The 20,290-nt window shown below is 42.4% G+C and overlaps 1 protein-coding gene across 3 annotated transcripts in view; it reads left to right on the forward strand.

The window, feature by feature from the left end:
* CACHD1 (cache domain containing 1) overlaps positions 1–20,290 on the forward strand; it is a 110,746-nt gene that overhangs the window by 73,302 nt on the left and 17,154 nt on the right. For all 3 annotated transcript variants that reach the window (XM_067301357.1, XM_067301358.1, XM_067301359.1), the window contains 11 exons: positions 532–676; positions 2,278–2,494; positions 5,913–6,062; positions 7,145–7,378; positions 9,876–10,025; positions 10,619–10,742; positions 12,469–12,586; positions 14,249–14,417; positions 17,303–17,445; positions 18,112–18,293; positions 20,052–20,162. In XM_067301357.1, coding sequence (XP_067157458.1) covers positions 532–676; positions 2,278–2,494; positions 5,913–6,062; positions 7,145–7,378; positions 9,876–10,025; positions 10,619–10,742; positions 12,469–12,586; positions 14,249–14,417; positions 17,303–17,445; positions 18,112–18,293; positions 20,052–20,162 — 1,743 coding nt within the window. The remainder of the gene's footprint in view (positions 1–531; positions 677–2,277; positions 2,495–5,912; positions 6,063–7,144; positions 7,379–9,875; positions 10,026–10,618; positions 10,743–12,468; positions 12,587–14,248; positions 14,418–17,302; positions 17,446–18,111; positions 18,294–20,051; positions 20,163–20,290) is intronic.

Raw genomic sequence — 20,290 nt, forward strand, 5'->3', positions numbered from 1 at the left:
AGGGCTGTGGAGCACGACCTGTGTGAAACGCGTTCCAGGGCACTAACAGAAAAACCTGTCTTGGCAAGAAGCTTTCTTACTGTGATAAACCAAACCCACGATGCTAATGCAACTGTGCACAGTTGCAAGGTTTTCACTTGTCGCGTAACCAGCAAATATCCACTGTTGCGCTTACCTTTTTCATGCGCGTAAAATGCATGGCATCCAGCATCTGTCATTTGTGGCTTCCAGAATTTCACGTGAGCTGCTCCGAGCAGCAATCCCAAACACGGTCCCTGCTTCAGCGAGGTGGGTTTGGTCTAGTGACTTGGTCACAGCATTGCACGTTTGGATCATTTTATCGCTCTTGCGTGTAGTAAATCGTTGTTCTTTCCTAGCAGGAGTTTTCATAAAGGCAAAAATTCCTTTTGTAATTTATTCTTTCTTTGTGGGATGTTTTTGTTTTTAATTCTTGACTACTTTCACTGATAACACTTTAGTGGAAATCCTAAGGTGACTCATGACAGTGGTTTGCGTTTTGTTCTCCTTTAGGCCTGTCTATGTTTCTACTGTCAGACCTCAGTCTAAACATATAGTTGTCATTGTGGACCACGGGGCTTCGGTCACGGAGACGCAGCTTCAGATTGCCAAAGATGCTGCTCAAGTAATTCTGAGTTCGATAGATGAACACGATAAGGTAAGGTTTCTCTAAGCAATGAGCGTGTTTTCATTGGTGTTAACTATGCTCGATGTTTTCAGGTTTTGTCCAAAGCAGTGTTTTCAACTTGTGGTCTGTGGACTCCTGGGGATCTGTGGTCTACCTCTAAGGGGTGATGAAGGCTTGAACTCGCTATTGGAAGCCTGTATTACCACTGGGAAACGTTCAGGGATCCATCACCTGAAAAAAAGGGAATACCACCAATCTAAAGCAAAACCATGTTTCTTAGTAATTTTTAAAGGCTCTTTCATGTTGGTAGAGACTTTTGGTAGTGGGCAGCACTGTGATACGTGTGCAGTTAGGAGGACCAGGTTCTGAGGTGCTGGATTGCTTTGAGCAACTCATTTAACCTTTGAGGCTTTTTTTTTCCTGTGAAAATGGAAATTATTTATTCTGCTGCTATACCAGAGTGATCTGAAATATAATTAGTGTTTGGAAGATTCCCAGACAACCGTGCTACCAGCAGGAGAAAGTTAAAGCAAAGGGCCGGATGCCAGGACATCGGGATTCTTTTCCTGGCTCTGCCACAGATGCTCTGCAAGGCGATGAGAAAGTCACTTAACCCAGAATTTTTTAAAGTAGGAATTACAGCACAGGTCAAAAAGTGCTTTTGTAGGACCACAAGCAGTCCCCAGCTTCACCTGTACTTTCAACAGTTCTCTAGAAGTGGGACCTTGATTTCTTTTTTGTTCTTTTTAATTGGATGCGAGTTTCAATCAAATTAGCTGAAGTACTATTGATTATAATCTTTGCCTTAAGTTTGCCCATTAATAGTATGGGGAAAAACACTTGTAGCTAACTCCAGTGCTTTTAGAGCATTTTAATATGGTATAATAATGCTTACAGTTTAGCAGAATTAGTAGTACTTAAATTTAAGTGTCAGAAGTATTTGAGTATAGAGCTACAGTGAAGAAAATATATTTAAGACATATATTACTTGGTCAGTAACTTAGTGGTTTTGAAACCTGTTATATGGGTAAATAACTACTGCTTCATTCTGTCGCTTCCTTGCATCAGTCGTAATTTGTAATAAAGTATGCCACTCGCTTATCAAGACTGGGATCTTATGCATATATTTAATAATGCGAGTGTTACCATTGCATGCCTTAACTTATTTACAGGATAAAAATTGATGGTAGACTTGGCTCACTTTCACTGAAACGTTAAAAACCTCAATGCTTTATCTGTGAAAACTTCTTAGGGTTTTTTCGTTTTCTGCAAGCACTCCACTTTTCTATAGGCACTCAAGGATTTACTGAAAATGCTCTGTGTAGATTTTGTTCTGAGATATCTATAGTTTACATAGGTTTCTGCTTAGCACAGGATAGTAACTATTATGTATGAGCAGAGTAAAGCTGACTTCATCTGAGAAACAAAGAGCAAAGTCTCTTTTTCTTGAAATCACCATAAGTCTAATCCTTCTCAAATTTGATGGATTTATGCCTCAGGCATTTATTTTTTAACAATTGATTTTTAAATCCACAGAATCTCTTCTGTTGGCTTATCATTGTGTGTTCTATATCGGTACGTAAAGAATTATAAATGGTAAGGTAATCCAATCTAGTTTCTTCTCTTTTAAGATCTCTGTGTTAACCGTGGCAGACACAGTAAGAACCTGCTCACTGGATCAGTGCTATAAGACGTTTCTGTCTCCTGCCACCAGTGAGACAAAAAGGAAGATGTCCACCTTCGTTAGCAGTATAAAGCCATCTGACAGCCCTACCCAGCACGCAGTAGGATTTCAAAAGGCGTTTCAGTTGATACGAAATACAAACAATGGCACAAAGCTCCAAGGAAGTAAGTCTCTTGCTGTGCAATCCTGATTTATTTTTGAGGTTTGCAAATTTTTTTATTTGAGTTTCTCACTTTGACAGAGGTCAAAGGAGTGGTAATGTCATGAATATGTAAAAAAAAAAAAAAAATTGCACATGTTTTTATTAAGTAGCATTTGCTTGATCTGGAATCTACACCTTAGTGACTGTTGAACTGTGGCCATTATCTTTTAATTTATTTCACTTGCTGACTTTCTTTTGAGTTGTAATATGAAATTACAGGAGTGAGTTGCAGGATTACTGAATTATTTCCCAGGGATGGGGGGGGGGGGGGGGGCTCTTTTTAATAAAAATAGTTGTTGCTGCAGCTTCATTGATACGTTGCCAAAACATACATGTGTTATGTGTAATCCGCTTAACTGCAATCCTAGGGAAGAGATCACTGCTTCTCAAAGAAAAAGGGGGCGTTTTTGGTGTTTTGGGGGGGGTTGTTTGTTTGTTTTTAGAATACCAGTTATGGGCGATGTTTTGTGGAACGTGAGGTTGGCCTGGCTGAATTTGCATTCATCTAAGAATATCCTCTTGAATGGTGCATGCGTTACGGGCTTTCTTCTTGCCTTTTTTTTTTCTTTCTTTTTTTTTGTTTTGATGAGGATGTGGTGAAAGATGTGGAAAAGATGGATGGGCGATGCATGGCACGCTCGCTTGCCAGGAAGCCGTGGAAAGCCAGCTCTAAGGGCTGCTGAACACAGCTCAAGCTGGGCTCAAGCAACGCCGCCAGCACCACGGCGGGGCTGGAGAAAGCAGGCCCATACGTATCGTTTGCATCAATTCGTTGATGTGATGCAGAGCCCGTAGCTTGATCCTGTGCCTGCTTTTTCATTGTCTGGAAGGGCACCAGTTCAGATCGCTGTACATAATATAAGAAAATTTAAAAAAAAAAGAAAAAAAAGAAAAGGCATTTCAGGAATGAAGGTGCAAAGACCAAGGACATATGCTTCTAGTTCACGTTGCTTTCCTTCAGTTTATAAAATGGTGCTTTGGCTACTAAAGGTTCAGTCAGCTTCTGAGCTTCGGACCATATATGTAGTGAAACCTGTGTCTGCCTCTACCTTGCTTAGCTGAAAGACGGGGTTGTTAAGGGCAGATTTTTACCATCCTCTGGCAAAATGATGAAAAGGGTACACCTTCCTAGCGCAAAAAAAAAAAAAAGGGAAGAAAAAGAAAAAAAACACACCACCACCACCACTGCTGAGGCTGCCTGGGATAAGATGTGCAAGTCATTAGTAGCTGTTCCAAGAACCTTGGTGCAGAGTCTTACAGCATCCTCCTACGCCCCTGATGTCCCTGGTGCTCTTTGTGATTAGAAGGTATTGCCATATTCTTCATTAATATGGAACCACACGTTTTTACTAGGTTTTACACAAAACAGTTGTTTTGGGGCACAGCTACGTGGGGGCCCGCTGCTTGAAACCTAAAATACGAGGCAAACGCTTTGGATTTAGGTGTGTTTGTAAGAATGAAAGGCTTCAAGATTTGCAATGGATATAGCACGTTTCAGAATCCATAGGGTGAGGCACAATAGGTTCGAGAAGGGGATGTTTATAAAAACACATCTCACTTTCTTGTAAATAATCTTTTCATCTTTTTCAAAAAAAGAAAAACAAACCTAGAAAAGAAAACACTATTCATTTTACTGTTGGTGTCCGGCATCCTGTTGCCCGAGAACAATGCGTGGGTGCGTCGGGGAAGCCGCGGCGCCGCGACCTCGCTGGCAGCGCCGCGAGGCAGGGGAGCTGTGCCTGCCGACACGTCCGAATTTCCTGCCTGACGGCGGTTCCCATCGCGGCGCCGCTCCACAGACCTTCGTCCCAAAGCAGAGCAGAGCGCTCTGCCGCGGGGTGGCCAGCGCTCCTTGGACGCTCTTGGGAAATAGGTACCGCGTATATATGTATGCACGTATACATAGACACATGCACTGCTACTGTACCATGCTGCTGGGACATAAGGGACTTTTGCTCCTATTGAAAGTGTAGTGCATCTAACAGCACAGGGTAATTAGCCACTGGGTGCCAAGGTGCCCTGTTTAGCGCTGGTGCCTGATGCAGCCTTCGACCTCTGCTCCGTCGCTCCTGCTAGCAAATGGCTTTTGTAACGCGGAGCAGCGTGCCCTGGTTGCAGCCTGCAGAACCTGTGCTGCAGCCTGGGAAAACGATTAATACTTCTCCTAGAAGTGCAGCCAGAACTATGTTAATATCCGCCTTAACGTTCTTCTCTTGTTTTAACTTCCGAAAGAAAAACGCAGCTAGCTTTACCCCACCAGTTAACAGTTCCACGTATTCCTTCGTATCAAAACTCGATTCTGGCCAAAAGTCTTCTCAAGTCACTAGGACAAAACATACAAGTCAAAGGCATCATAGCATTCGTACCTGTGTAACGGCAGGAGGCAGGTGGAACAAGACCTGGTACACAGCCCGCTGAAGCAACGTGCTTCAGGTTATGTGGTGCCGTAGGGTCCCTGTAGTCTTAAGTATACACATGAAATGAGAAGTGATGTGATGATATAGGGCTGTGTTTAAGCAATGCTTTGAATTTACGTGTTCAAGGCCTTTGGGGCAGGCCTTCCACGCAGAGCACGCTTAGCTTGAAGAGCACGTTCAACTTGACGCAAAGCAAGTCGATGCCGATGAGCTGCTCCAGCACTGCGTCCACCGCCGAACCTCAGCGGCACAAACACGAGCGCGAGGGAGGAGGAATGGGCAAGAAGGTCTTTCGCACCTATCTTTGGAGCGTGCCAGTGCGCTTTTCACATAGGAAGCGTAATTAAATGCCGCCCTGGGATGCGGCATAGCTCTTCTCTCTGGCCGCGTTGGACGGGAGAAGGCTACGTCACGAGAGAAACGGCTGGGAAACGGGAACAGGCAAGCGGGAACGGCACCAGCGCGTCTGACCATAACTCCCGCCCTCAAATTGCAAATGGCTGTGTTTATCTTACGGTCAGGCCTTTTCTGTGCCGGGATTAAACGTTGTGCCAGGGAACTTGTGGGGTTGTTTGTTGTCGTTGAGCTCTCCCTGGGGAATCGCTTAGGGAAGGCTGCGCCGCGGGCTGCAGGCTCCTCTCGGGCTCCTCCTGCTCGCGACCGGCCGGGACGCGTCTGGGAGCTCTGCGCAGCGGAAAATCGAGAGCTTTGCCGGTAGCAGATAGACGCTGAACCAACAGCTGTCTGTTAAATTCTGTAAATTAAAGTTTAACAAGGAACAATAAAGTTCATAAGGCTCCAGTGTGTTTATCCCCTGTATATATGTGACTCTTGCAAATAAAGCTGTTGGCAGCGCGTGTATTTGTTCTTAAACACATGTAAGAACTCTTACCCCATTTCTTCTTAAGTTAAAAATCTAATGTACTCTCTGCTATATATATATATATATATATTTCTTTTTAGATACCGACATGGTCATAATTTATCTCTCAGCTGGGATTACATCGAAAGATTCCTCGGAAGATGATAAAAAGGCTACTCTGCGGGTCATCAATGAAGAAAACAGCTTCCTCAATAACTCAGTAATGATTCTCACTTACGCGCTTATGAACGGTGAGGAATGTTGTCGTATTTCCAGCGGATGAAAGTTCCCTTTATGAGCTCCTCAAAGCGCAGTTCCTTGCCTTACCTGGAGCGGGGTGTTAATGGATTTTGGCCCTTGTAATCCGGAGGCCGCCCTCAGATGTTACTTCTTTGGTGTATAAAAGCGTGTGTCAATATATGCTTATATATCAAAGTGCAGCTGCTCCAGAATATAAAGTATTCTTGCCTAAAATGTCTAGTGGCAAGTAGACTGAGTTAAATTCGATAATTATTGCCTTACTGACGCTGGCAGTGTCTTCTGGTGCCGCAGAACGAGAGGACACGTATGATTTCCGCTTCAGTCATACCCAGGGAGCAGGAATGTAACATCAAACGCAGTCTGAAGTGCTTTGATACCTTCGGGCCTAACTTAAGAGTGAAGCTAGATATGCAGATCACTCGCACGGTAGTTTGGCATCCCGTGCCGTTTCCAAGAAAGCATTTCCAGTGAGAAGGCTGTGTGTTACATTACTGAAAGTGGCACACAGGCTCTGGCCAGGAGAACTAATACTTAAGCTAATGTGTCGTTTCACTCTAAGTTTAAATACTCATTTGAGCCCTAATATGTACAAAAGTCTTTGATTGATTTTGTCTGCAGGAATTGAGCTTGGGACTTGTGTAAAATGCGAGGCTGTAATGTTCAGGCTGAAGAACAAAGCCTGTTGTCTCCGGGGGCGTATAACGTGCTCCTAGTCCTTCATGCGGACTAGCCCCCAGTGGGGAGCAAACAGCAGTCCTGGGGATTTATAGGTCTCATAAATCTTTGTTTAAAGTGATGATGTGAACAACATGTTGAATTTTTGCACGGTGCAACAGTATGTAAGAGGTGATCTTATTAAATTTTGTGCTGGCTAAGTATTTTTCCTAAAACCATAATAGTCATTATCATATCATATCATATATGAATAGTCATTCAGCACGTCACCTGATTGCTTAGATATATTCAATCCTACGGTATAAACATACTTTGGAGTAAGATACAGGAGTCTTGATGCAAAGTAAGCTTCTTCTATCTCCTTCCTTATATTATTCCTTATATTCCTCTCTTTCAGAGGGAGTGACAGGTTTAAAAGAGCTGGCCTTTCTCCGAGACCTGGCAGAGCAGAACTCGGTGAAATACGGAGTGCCAGATCGAACAGCTTTACCCGTGATCAAGGGAAGCATGATGGTCTTAAACCAGCTAAGTAACCTAGAAACTACAGTTGGACGATTCTATACAAACCTCCCCAACCGCATGATTGATGAAGCAGTCTTCAGTCTGCCTTTCTCAGATGAAATGGGAGATGGTAAGTGCTTAGGAAACACGGAATTTAGGCATAAAAACATAGAGATTAGGTTTCCTTTTGCTTGTCTATTCCCAAAAGTACCGTAGGCTTAAAAGGTGATGCTTTTAAGCATATTCCCAAGGCAAATGTAAAATTAGCCAGTCACACTAGCAGTACATGTGAGGTTTTACATCTGCAGAAGGTCTGGTTATGGAAAAAAAAATGGTAATAGGACATAGAGTGGATTGATTTAGATTGGAATCTCAGTGGTGAAACATGTTTTTATATGCATGTACGTGTACAGCCTCCATAGATTTAGTCTGTGGAGATAACTTTGTGCTTGGGGGAGGAATCTTTTCAGGTTGAAATGACAGCCATAGCCATGCTGCACCATTGCAGCTTTCGTTATTACAACACTTTTAATACACGGCTTGCCTGAGCTGCCCGACCAGACCTGACCTGGCCAGGCTGACAGCTGGGGACAAACTGGATTTCCTAGAATGGATCCATCTAGTGCATTTACCTTAAAACTAAGTAACAAACACTGTATGTTCAGCTTTATATGTATGTAATAGTGAGATCGGCTAATGGAGATACTAAAGACACAGATCTCTGTAGAGACCTTTGGGAATGTACCAGCATGTATATAAGATGACGCACGTGCATAGGAAACGCAAGCGTGATACAGTCTCATCTGTGCTCAGGATAGGCATGCAGTGCTTGATGATCCTTTGCAGCTCTTGCTGGGCACCGGAGGAAGGGAGCAGGGTCGAGCTTGTCCCACGGTGCTGGCGGAGCTCCCCCAGCTGGACCTGCACCCGGTTGCAGGTCCCCCTACGCTCAGCAGATGCTCAAGCTTCCTTGGTTGCAAGCTGCAGTGATTCTCTTTTTGCCTTCAGTCTTTGGTGCCCTTCCTAAACTCAGTGTATTTACTGGGGAACTCAGGACTACAGATCCTTTAGCTCCCTCTACCCCTGCTTGTTCTTAGGCAGCTCGCTTGACTTTTCTCTAGCTCTGCTCCGGCGCTCTGTAAAGCATCTTGAAAAACATCGCAATATTAGGAAATATAGCAGTGATTTTGTATTGCTTTGACAATTTAACAAATTCTGTATTTCTTAATTCACAACTTTGGATATTCTTCTATTGGTTATTCTATAGGAGTATTGGAGGCTTATGCCGAATAGTTCTCACGACTTCTGAGTTTAGGATGGCCTTATTTGCCTTGAGCATTGAGTCCCATTGTGTGGGTTAAGACTATTCCTGAGTAATCCTCTTCTGAGTCAAAAGGGTACTTCTGTGTTTCTCAAACCTCTCTAATTAAGCTTTTATTATTCATTTCTCACAAAGCAGAATGGAAAATTTGAGCAACAGAAGGATTAGAAATGGTGCAGTAGAGGAGGTTTATCTTACATAAATATCAAGATTTTTTTGAAGGCATATATGCAAATTAATTTTATATCGATTTGAAAGAAAAGGGTTGCAGAGTTTCCCAATAGCAATGGTATGGAAAGTAAGAGAAATAAGGTATTACCTAGATTACTTACCTCAAGCACAAGGTGCTTCTCAAATCACTGTGTGATTATGATTGTAATTCCCAGTACAATGGCTGTATTGGGATTTAGTTAAGCAGAGGAGGTTTAATATTTTGAATATATAATTAGATGAGCCATAATTCATCCCTATTGCTGCTTTACAAATGCAAATTCTCTCTTTCGCTCTCTTTTTTGGAGTTGCCTTAAATAACAATGTTAAAGGAACAAAATAAGAATGTCCTGACTTCTCATGCTATTGCATTTCTTATCTGTAAGGCATCCACTTGTAGGCCAACAAAACCCCCAAAATATTAAATGTACTGTATATTTTAATAAATCATGTAGATTAAATGAAATTAATCTTAGGTCACTATCAAAGATGTAAAAATAACTAATTAGCGTGGCTAAGAAAACCCAGCCCCGATAACCTCTTCAGCTCCCAGTGGGAGCCCAGCCTTCTCCTGCATCCCAGTTTCTGGCACGGCTCTGCAGTGATGTGCTGGGAGCACTGGTGGGGTATCTCAAACACAACTGTCGGTGATGGGTGACAAGGCTTCTCCCGTCTTCCGTGTTGTCCTCCTGATCCTACACATCACCTGATACCTATCGCTGGCAGAACTTCTTGAATCAGGTACTAGTCGTGCTCTTGCTAGTCCTTCGCTGGGGCAGCACGTCAGTGGGTCATAGGAAGGGAAATACAGGGAGCACTTAACGTGTTCTCAGTAAAGCCCCCAGGCTGTGATTCATAACGAAGGTCCTATTTGTGTGACACAAGCCTGACACACCGTGAAGTCCGTGAGGTTCTTTCTTTTCACTTGGAATCCCCCTTCTCCGGAAATAGTTCATTGCAATTTCTGTCTGTATTCCAGCATGGAAGTGCGACTGTGTAGCATTTTGAAGTGATAAAGCACATGCTCTATTTCCTCCAACGCTAATTAACTGGAGATTATTGCTGATGTTTTCCGTGTTATTTCTTTCACTCTAAGGCCTGATAATGACTGTAAGTAAACCTTGCTACTTTGGAAACCTGCTGCTGGGGATCGTTGGAGTAGATGTTAATCTTGCGTATATCTTGGAAGATGTCACCTATTATCAAGATTCCTTGGGTTCCTACACATTTCTCATAGATAATAAAGGTAACTTGTTGGTTCAGATAATCTCTTCCTATCCCACTGAGGTCATTAAGTATCAAAAGCAAGCTGTTAATTCTCATGTCTTTAATCTATAAGTAATGAATTATAATGTTTATTAAAAGATTAATTGCAACTTGTTTGGTTAGTTTTGCCTAAGGGTTGCCAGGCAGCTAGAGACTATAAGTGGATTCATGATTTGAAATTTCCGTACTGGAGTTCTAATATGGAAATTTTGACTGCTACTGAAAGGGATTTTCTACACGTGTAAATGAGTTTTTCTACGTGTGTAGGGCAAAAGGCAAAACTGGAATATATGTGTACGAAGCTTTTTTTTTTTTTTTTTTTTTTTTCTCTCTGATCCCAAGTTCATTCTACTGTTTGGTTCTTCTACCTGTCTTTTGTTTGCAGCTTACCAAGTTTGTAGTTTGCAACTTCTTTGGTGATAACATTCCTTGTTTACTTTTTTTAAGCGTTTGTAAAAATAAGAGGAGCATTTGTATGTAGTTACTGTATTTGGTCTTTGTTCTCTCTATGTTTATCCTTAGCTTAGTTGATATAATGCATTCAATGTTTGCTTTTACGTATTTATGTTTTAGGATACACTCTTATGCATCCATCCCTTACGAGGCCCTACCTGCTGTCTGAACCGCCGCTCCACACTGACATTATTCATTATGAGAACATTCCTAAGTTTGAGCTGGTGCGGCAGAACATCCTTAGGTAAGGACTCCGGGATGCAAGTCCAAACATTAGCAGTCCTAAGAGCACCAGAAGTATTTTCAGAGGGGAGTTTAAGAGAACATATGGTATAGATTCCTCATCATTATCATCATTGAAAGTTGCTTTTCCTGTTATATCTGGATGCTCAGATGGAATTGAGGACACATCATCTTTTGCAAATGCAAAACAATTCTGTTTTTATTTTTCCTCCAGCTTTCTTTATCCTATTTGGTGTGCTAAGCAGTGGTTTCCACAGCCTGTCTAGGGGAGAGTCTTTATAATCTCACAAGTCAGGAAGATTTTCCAAATATTCGGTCTGGGTTTTTCTTTTTATCCAATAATTCCTAGTTTCACTCCCCATACCTCTTTTCTCTGCTGGAAGTTCAACTATTTTAGCTCTTAGTAGATAGTTATTATGGCCGCTTAACATTGCGATCTTACAGTCACATTACCATATGGCTGGCTGGTTGCCATCTGACATTTTTCTTTGCTTTTCTCTCTTCCCTCTAGTAATTTTGATGTTCTTCTCTGTGTTCTCCAGCAGTTGAAGTGTTATTTAAGATATACAACTCCCATTAATTCCTTTATACTTTTACTCTTTCGCAGCATTCTGCACCATGCCTGAATATTTGTACCTTGGGATATATCCTTCCTTCTGTCTACCTCTTTCTCATTTTTTCTGGTTGAATCTGGATTTATTTTCTAAGTTTGCAGCCCACGGTGCCCTAATTAAAAATAAAAGTAGCACTTAGAGTCCTCTCATCTTCAAAGTCCTTTACCAGCCCTTTTCTCCACATGTCCTCTCTCAGGTTGGTAAGTTATCCTGATACTTTGTTTAGAGATAGAGAAGTGCAGGGAATACTGCCCAAAACTTGTTAAAAATCAGAATCAGAGCAGGGATACTATTGGCCAGCACTTCTGTGCACAGGTAACTAGCTCAGGGCTCTTTAATAAGTGCATTGTTTAGATACTGCACATAATTGCTTTTTTCTGGAAAAAATTGTGCTTGCAGGACTTCTGTATGGGATCATAATCCATATCATGAACGTGCTTTTGACACTCCCCACATTTTGCATGTACTTCCTTTACCTCCTTTCCCTCTGTCTCGCATGAGCTTTGAAGAAATTTTACTTTTGTTCCCAGCATTGCAACTCTCTTACTTAACTCCCTGCTTAAGAACTGGCACAGTGTTAAAGTAGACAAGAGCCCTTGTCTTCAAGCATGAATTTCAACATTTCTGGTCTGAAAGCAACGTTAGAATAGGCAAAGGTACAATATGATATGCATGAACAATTCTGCAAATTTAAACTTCACTAATATTAGGTCTAATTTCAAGTCTGCCTGCTGTTTCTTATTCTAAATTTAAATTGATAGTAAATGAGTACCATTCCAGTGTTCATACTGTGTCAGGAAATGATAAGCTATGAACATGTGCTGTATGAATCTACAGAATAGAAAAATTTAAGGCTTAAGTTTTGCTTGTTTGGTTGGGTTTTTTTTGCAGTTGAAAAAGACAGGTTTTACTCAAAATATGCTGGTACTTTTATGCTGCAGCAAAATATGCTGGTATTTTCATCAAATCAGAGCAATCTTTTCTTCACTAAAGACAGATAACAATTAACCCCTTCATCCTTTGGATAGTTTTATGAAAGTGCAGGAGATGAGTTTTGTTTAAGAGCTCTCACAGTGTTTAATACAATGCTGGATGTTATTTTTGCCAATATAGCATCCCCCTGGGCAGTCAGATCATTACAGTCCCTGTGAACTCCTCACTGTCTTGGCATGTAAACAAGCTGAGAGAAATTGGAAAGGAAGCCTACAATGTCAGCTATGCCTGGAAAATGGTAAGTACCTAAAGGGAAATTGTTGCATGGTAGCATAGAGTAAGTTAAAATATTAAAGAGTGTATTAATATATTGAATATAAGAGTATATTAATACATTGAATATAGTGAAGTATGAAGTATTGCTAACGTTGAAGTATGAAAGGTTTGAATTACACAGGAGCATGGGTGCTTTTCTTATGTAAAGAACAATGAAATTATAGTTGGAGGCTTGTTACCATGTAATCTTCAGAGACGTGTCTATCTGGACACAGGGATGCTCTCTCTTCATGAGTATTCTCCGAAAGGAAGGCATTCATTTTATTATGTAAGACACATTGAACAGTCACACAGTGATTGTACTCATGTCTTCCCACTGGAAGAAAATCTATACCGCTCTGTATGTCACATGCAAGCCAGGTGGCACGTAAGTATCTGCCAGAGACCACGTTCATGCACAGTGCTGAGGCAGTGTTTAGTATTAAGTTGTTCTTCTTTTATTACTGTTACTATGTTTTGGGCAGGGTAGTGTGATCCATTAATATAATTGGGTAAAAGTAACTTCTCATTCCCATTTCTTGTTTAGGACATACTACATAAAAGGATTATATGAGTAGCCATTAATGATGCTTGCTGTAATTTAAGAGCTTTCTTACAAACATTAGTTATATAAAAGTTTACATTACTGAAACTGAGTAGGACATATATCTAACAGGCTATATTACCTGTTGTGAGAGTTGTTTCTTTTTCTCCTTACCAATAACAGAAATAAAAGAGAGGTTCTAGCAGCTGTCTTCCTTCCTTCAGTTTGATTTGTGAACACATCCAAACACCAATCTTGACCCAGGGATTAAAATGGGAATCTAAAACTAAATATAAGCCAGGCAGCTTTTGCTGATGTCAGAAATAATTGGCTAACTTCTTTGTGTCAATAGACTTTTTAGGGTACTCATGGATGATTTCACAGCATTAACTTAAAAATCCAACCTAAAAGATTATGCTGAGCAGTTTTAAAAGATTAAATCTGTCATTGTGTAACAGAAATTCACATAGGAGGGTGTATGGGGTGTATGGGTGTATGGAGCTAATTTTTTAATTGTGAAATGCTATATTAAATATCAGACAACCTTAGAGAGCAGCTGGGCAAATCCAAGTTTCACCAGTCCAGTGTACCTCAGGATACTTAGAAAATACACAAACCAGCAAAGCATGTGACACATGCAACACAGAATGGTAAAGAGAAAATCTTACTCTTGACCGTTAATTTGTCAGTATTCTTCATAATGGGAGCATCAGTGTGTTCTTTCATCAGCTGTGAACCTGAAGCCTCTCCCCTATTAACGATGCTTCAAAAAGTATCCAGGAAAGAGCATTGGAAACTGTGACCAGCTGAGCAATAAAATTTAGCTAATATATTTTTGTAATGAAAAATAAATATTTTTATTTTGTGCATAGACTTTGTTTGCTGCAGGATCGAATCCTTGTTAGATACTTGGAAAGGGAGTTGTCTGTTTTCAGAGAGTGGGAACTGTGATCCTGGAGAGTATGACTAAGTGGGATGCCACCTTCCCGAACAGGATGGACATGAGCAATTCAAGAAGAGAGAATAAGGGCTAAATAGAAAACAAATGCTATAAAACCTGTACGTTTTTGTTTCAGTTTGGTGACTTGCCGTGTTTTTCAGGTCCAAGACACGTCCTTTATTCTGTGTGTCGTGGTGATACAGCCAGAAATACCTGTTAAACAGCTTAAGAACCTCAACACCGTCCCCAGTAGCAAGCTCCTGTATCATCGCCTCGATCTGCTGGGCCAGCCTAACGCCTGTCTGCACTTCAAGCAGCTGGCGACCTTAGGTAAAGCCTTCCTGCGCTTCATCCGTACCCTGGGCACGTTTCCGTAGAGTGTGGCGGGAGGAGGACCTCTTCCCACAACGCAGTGGAGACGCTCTCCTCTTGCGAGGCTTTTCTCCAAGGCAGATTTTCTAATTGGCGTTGCATTTGTGCAGCTCTGCTTGATCTCAGCTCGCCTGCTCGGCCCTTCCTCTGGCGAGCGCTTACGTGGTGAACGCAATAACGCTGCTCGTTTGATTGAGGGAGAGCTGCCCTGCGAGTCCTGCTCAATGCAGTTCCCAGAAAACGGGGTGGGGAGAGATGTCACACCTGGCTTCAAACTTGGTGCTATTCTCTTGGCTGTGAAGCAGCTTATTGGCAAATAACCCGAGTATGGTGAAATTCCTGCCAGTCACCCAGGACTGCTATTCTGTTGACTTTGCATTTATGCAGATTTTTCACTGCCATAAGTATTTAATACCATCAGTACACTTGAAGTCAAAAGTTACGTCTTTTGGGGGAAACGCAGAATTTTAATGTTCTCTGAATTCTTGTAGTGTGAAGTTTCCAGACCTACTGTACCTGCTTAAAGATTCCCAGGTCACTGACACATTTCAGAAAAACGGGCTTCTGCTGTAGATAGGTTAAACTGATTCTGTTCCACATTACTAATTTCAGTAGTTGCTCAAACACTTGGGAAAGAGGGAGAGTCGACCTGTCAGAAGCTTTAATGTCCGGAAAGGATAGGGAATTTCAAAAATCTTTTAAGAAATATAATATATCCTAAGAATATAGGTTTTTTTTTAAAATAAGCATTGTGAGTTGCAAGCTTTCACAATAAGTATTAAAATTGGGTTCTCTCTAAAATTTGTTTTATGTTATAGAAAGTTCTGAATTAACCTTTTGTTTGTGGCAAGGTTTGACGGTCTCATGATGAATTACAGAACAGTGATATCTTACTATATTGCAGTGCTGCAAATAGCTAAGTGAGATTAGACTGGAGGAGTTGTGGAAGAGCTTGACAGATCTATGGAAACTGCTTTGCCAGTTGTTTAAAACACAGGATTTTTTTCCCTTTTTAATGTGGTGCCTAGTTTTGGTTGTCTTGTATTCAAAATTACAAGATATAAATGAAAAATATGTAAAAAAAAAAAAAAAAACAGTGCTAAGCTGGCAAGTGGAAAAACTTCATGCAAGGGAAAATGCAGTTGGAGTATTTGGTCTGCGAAGCAGATGAAGGACTACAATAGAAGTTCCTAAGTGATGACTGTAGTACATATGGTTGCTGGATGTATGGGATGTGTTGTAGAGGAATGCGAATAAAGGGAGACCACTTCACTTAGTCTGGTGGAATTTTTTCTCTGGAGACCATCGCACCCTGAGAAATCTGGTTCCCTTGATCAAATATTCAGGAAAGCACATTCTTCTCAGCCTTCAGCCCTGCATCATCATCATCATCCTGGATTTTTTTTTATTTATTTTTTTAATCCTCTCAGGTATTGCAGTGTCTGCACAATAAAAGTTTACTTTCTAGTCTGTCCTGAAGGTCGCCTCAGACAGCTACATACTTATTAGTAAGTTCCCTCTTTTGCTCTTGTAATACTCCATGTATTAATTATCCGGAGCTCAAAGCTGTGTTTTCCTCTGCCTTATCCAACACAAACCTAGATCATTAATTTCTTCTTTATCACAAAACCTTCTTTTCTTAAGGGAAACCACGTTCTGTCATCTTTCAGAAAATGATAGTTCAGAGAACTGTTCAGACTTTGAGAACAAGGTTACTAGAGTCTACCTCGTGGCATAGAGAGATCAGAATAAATGGAGGAACTTTCTCACTTCTGTATGCTGAAACAATAAAGGTTGTTCATGGGCAGTTAGTATGGTCCGTTGGGTTGAGAGCTGGCTTGGAAATTTGGATTTTGTGGTATCATTTCCGCTCTCCACTGTCCTGTGTGAGAGCTGAAGTCACTTAGCCGTTTTATGTGCCTAGTTTTACGATGCTGTATCATCCCCCCACTCTTAGCCTGTTTTGTGCAGCAGTTTTGGACTTGTGGGTGCAGGTATTTAATACTAGGTTGTGTTGTCCATGGAGCCAGATCCGACTGTCGTGTTCCTTCAGTGCCCACGGTGCCCTTCCCTCTGGGTGCCGCTGAGGACACTTCCATCTCTGACTCTCTTCAGTGGTCTACCTTTTTTCCATACACTGTTTTTTCCCCTCTCAGCTTTATTCTTGTTACATTATGATGCTACTAGTTACTCCACTGATGCCAGCCTTAGTTTTCCCAGTATGGGCTTCCCTTTCCATATAATTTACACTGTCTTTCATGGCTAAAATCCCATTTAGTCATTTCTGGTTTCTCATTAAGATCTCCTCTCCGGTCTGCACATAACAGCTAAGCAGATGTCAGATGCAGAGAGCTGCTTCTGATCTTCCTTTTCCCTCGCTTGAATTAAGACTATCACCAGAAACCCCAAAATGTGTTGGCTACTTACAGAAAGCAGCGTAGCCTGATGGTCCTAAGCTGTGCCTAGGTGACTGTGAAACGGGTACTTCATCATAAGCTGTGTATCTCGCGCTGTAGAAATGTGCGTGAAAAGTAAGTTTTGAAGGTGACTCGGGTCGCGGGCTGTGCTGACGAGCGTTCCCCTTCGGGATGGTGGCCCTCGCGCTTCCTCGCCATCACGCACAGTCCGTTTACGGCCTGAAGCAGTTGTGCACTTTTCACGCTGAAGTACAGGAGAGCGGAGAAGTGGGCGCAAGAGTAAGGGATGCATCGCTGCAACTCCTTCCGCTGGTCCCACTCTCACGTGGGACCCCGGGTCGGATCCCCGTTCGTGGTAGGAGTGGGTTTACTATACAACATGTGCAATTCATTGTCCTTAACTTCCTAATATTTTGTTCTTTTTAGAAAGCCCGACGGTAATGCTCTCTGCAGGCAGTTTCTCTTCTCCTTACGAGCATCTCAGCCAACCAGAGACCAAGCGGATGGTGGAGCATTACACCGCCTACCTCAGTGACAACACCCGGCTGATCGCTAATCCTGGCCTTAAGGTGTGCTGCCGCTTGTCTGTCCCTCCCTGCCGCCTGTCTCGCGCCTTCGGGTTGGCCTCCCGGCTGGTGGAGTGGCTCTAGGAGCAGAGGACCCAAGTCTCTTCTCTCCCAATGCTGATGGTGGCGTGGAGCTGCAGCGATGCTTTAGCGTGGTACCACCTCGCGTGGAAAGGAGTCCTGTCCCCTCCTCGGCCGAGCGGGCGCGGAGTTGCGATGGTGGGCTTCGCGGCCAGCGGGCAGACGGAGCGGAAGAGCTGAGGGAGGAGAGAGGGACCTCCTTCCCCAGGAGGGAAAATACAAAAAAGTTGCAGTGGCAACCATTACAGTGAGCGCTAGAAAAACTAAAGCTGTAAGGAATTCTTAGTGGGAAATATCTTTGTGCTTTTAGGCATATAAATGAGAAAATCCTGTTTTGTGTGCAAGAGGAGTTATATTTACCCGAGCTAAAAAGCCGCAGAGCTAATGACAACGATGCTTCATTGTAATCAGCTTTCTCCCCCGCTTGGAATGCGCGAGGTCTTGCCTGGTGTGAGAAGGTTTCAAACAAGTAGTTGAGTTGAGATGATCCCCCGATAGGCGTTTAGGAAACCCCGCGAGCAGCTTACGACCTTCCCACACGCACGCACCGCGTGGGGACCCCCGCCAGCTCTGCCTTTTGTCTTGCAGTTCTCCGTCCGCAACGAGGTGATGGCGACCAGCCACGTCACGGACGAGTGGATGACGCAGATGGAGATGAGCAGGCTCAACAGCTACATCGTGCGCCGGTACATTGCAACCCCCAGCGGGGTGCTCCGCATCTACCCGGGCTCCCTCATGGACAAAGCCTTCGATCCCACCCGCCGGCAGTGGTGAGTCGCCGGGTGCCCTTCTCAAAGCTGCGGATTATCTTAAGGAAAATATTTAATATCGGCTTCGTAGGAAGCCTGTTTGTTGCGGCCGGCTCTAAGCTGTTTATCTCGAAATGTTTGCGTAATGGGTGAAACGCTTAATGCTTAAATACAGCTAGCTAAAGCCTTTACTGGCTCTAATTCCAACCTTTTTATTTTAAGTGATAGTTGGTTTCATTTGCCTCCTGTAGCAGATGGGAATGTAAATATTCGGAAAAGGAGCAGTACTGATCTTGTCGTTCCTTTTTCATCCATTGGGGATTAGCTCATTTGGCTCTCAGTAACGTTTTCAGCTCCTTTTGGCATTTTTAACCGTTAATATTTTAACTTTTTTTTGTTTTCTTTACAGTGGATTTCCTCACTAATTCAAAATAGGAATTTGCCGGCTTGACTGCGCGCTATTAATTATGCACCAGCATCCAATTTAGGGAAATATTTGTATACGTTACAAATGAGAGCCTGAGAGACGAGAGCGCGCTCGCGTGTGTTTTGGCATGTGTTAGGAATTGTTAGAAATGAAGGAGGCAGGTGCTGCTCCGCTGTGGCCGTGAGCAATGCAGGGGGAGGCTGCAACGCGCACGCCGACTTCCGAGGCAGAGCCAGCGCTCCGGCTGCGCGGGGAGGGCTCCGAACTGCTTGGGCACTGGCCGGTCTGGGGCTCTCCTGACCCATGTTTCCCCTGAAAAATAATTACCACAGTTTCTGGTTACCGATTCTGTAGGTTTTCTTCCTTTTTGTTGTTGTTTATGGTTTTGCTAACAGATAAGACGATGGAATTTTGCTCTTTTTTTGTGGCAAGATAAATGGGGTGTGTTCATGCTGTAAACGAACTGAATATACCTTTACAATCCTGTGTCTCCATTTTTAAAAGCTTCCCTATTATTTTTTGTGAGGGTTTTTTTTGTGGTTTACTTTCACACTTCACTGATTTTTTTCTATCTGTGGTTTTAAAAAGCCTCCATATGCAACATGAGATAGTCGCTTGTTTTATATATACAGCCAAAGGGCAGTGTTTTGGAAAGAATATGCAAGCAAGAGTAACAGATGGGTAATAAAGTAGAAGTCAGTTAAGCTACTTGCACAACACAGTGCAGACTTGCAAGTATGTATGCTGCGGAAAAAAACAGAGTAATAGCCTTTTCATACAGAAAAGTGATTTTAACAGTTAGAATGTTTTATAAGTTTTCCTATTGCAGTAGAAAGGCATTTGACTGGATTGTGGCTTATTTTATGTTGACGAGCACTTTTCAGAAAAATTGTAGTTTGCAGTTGTTTTCTGACATCTTTCTGAATTTCCATGTGTCAGTTTTGCTTGTAAGACGTACTCTCTCCTGCATTTGCCGTGTAATGGTTTTGATGGTGCTTGCTTTGAGAGCCTGAATCTCATCTGGCACCAAGTCGCGCATTGTTCTGGGAAAAAAATGAATAAATTGACTTTGTACATATTTTACCCTGAAGTGAATTGAGCTATTTTAATGCGGTTGTATGTGCTGAGGAACCTTTTATTGAACTAGTCTGTTTTAGTTCTGGGTTTTAATTATGCTTAGGTACTTGTTTAATTGTAAGATCCATAAGCAGAAACTTTAATTCAGTAGCACGTTGTTCACCATGTGCAGAATTCAGCGTTTGTCTGTGTTTCTGGAAAATCGAGGATGCTGCCTTCAAGTTTAAAGTAACCAGTTCTCACTAATCAAGAATGTTTCTTTTGGCCTCCCTTAGGTACTTGCACGCAGTGGCTAATCCAGGCCTGATAACGTTCACTGGTCCCTACTTGGACGTCGGAGGCGCAGGCTATGTTGTTACCATCAGTCACACAGTCCATTCTTCCAGGTAACTTGTGGTCTGAGATTTGTGTCAAGCAAGAATACGCTGAATTACCTTCTAAAGGGGTTTGCTTTGGGTAGGGCAGAAATATGCTGGGTGATTCCTACATGTCCAAGAACTGTTTTTAAAGTGCT

Source organism: Apteryx mantelli, chromosome 8 (genome assembly GCF_036417845.1).
Source record: "Apteryx mantelli isolate bAptMan1 chromosome 8, bAptMan1.hap1, whole genome shotgun sequence".
Taxonomy (NCBI): Eukaryota; Metazoa; Chordata; class Aves; order Apterygiformes; family Apterygidae; genus Apteryx; species Apteryx mantelli.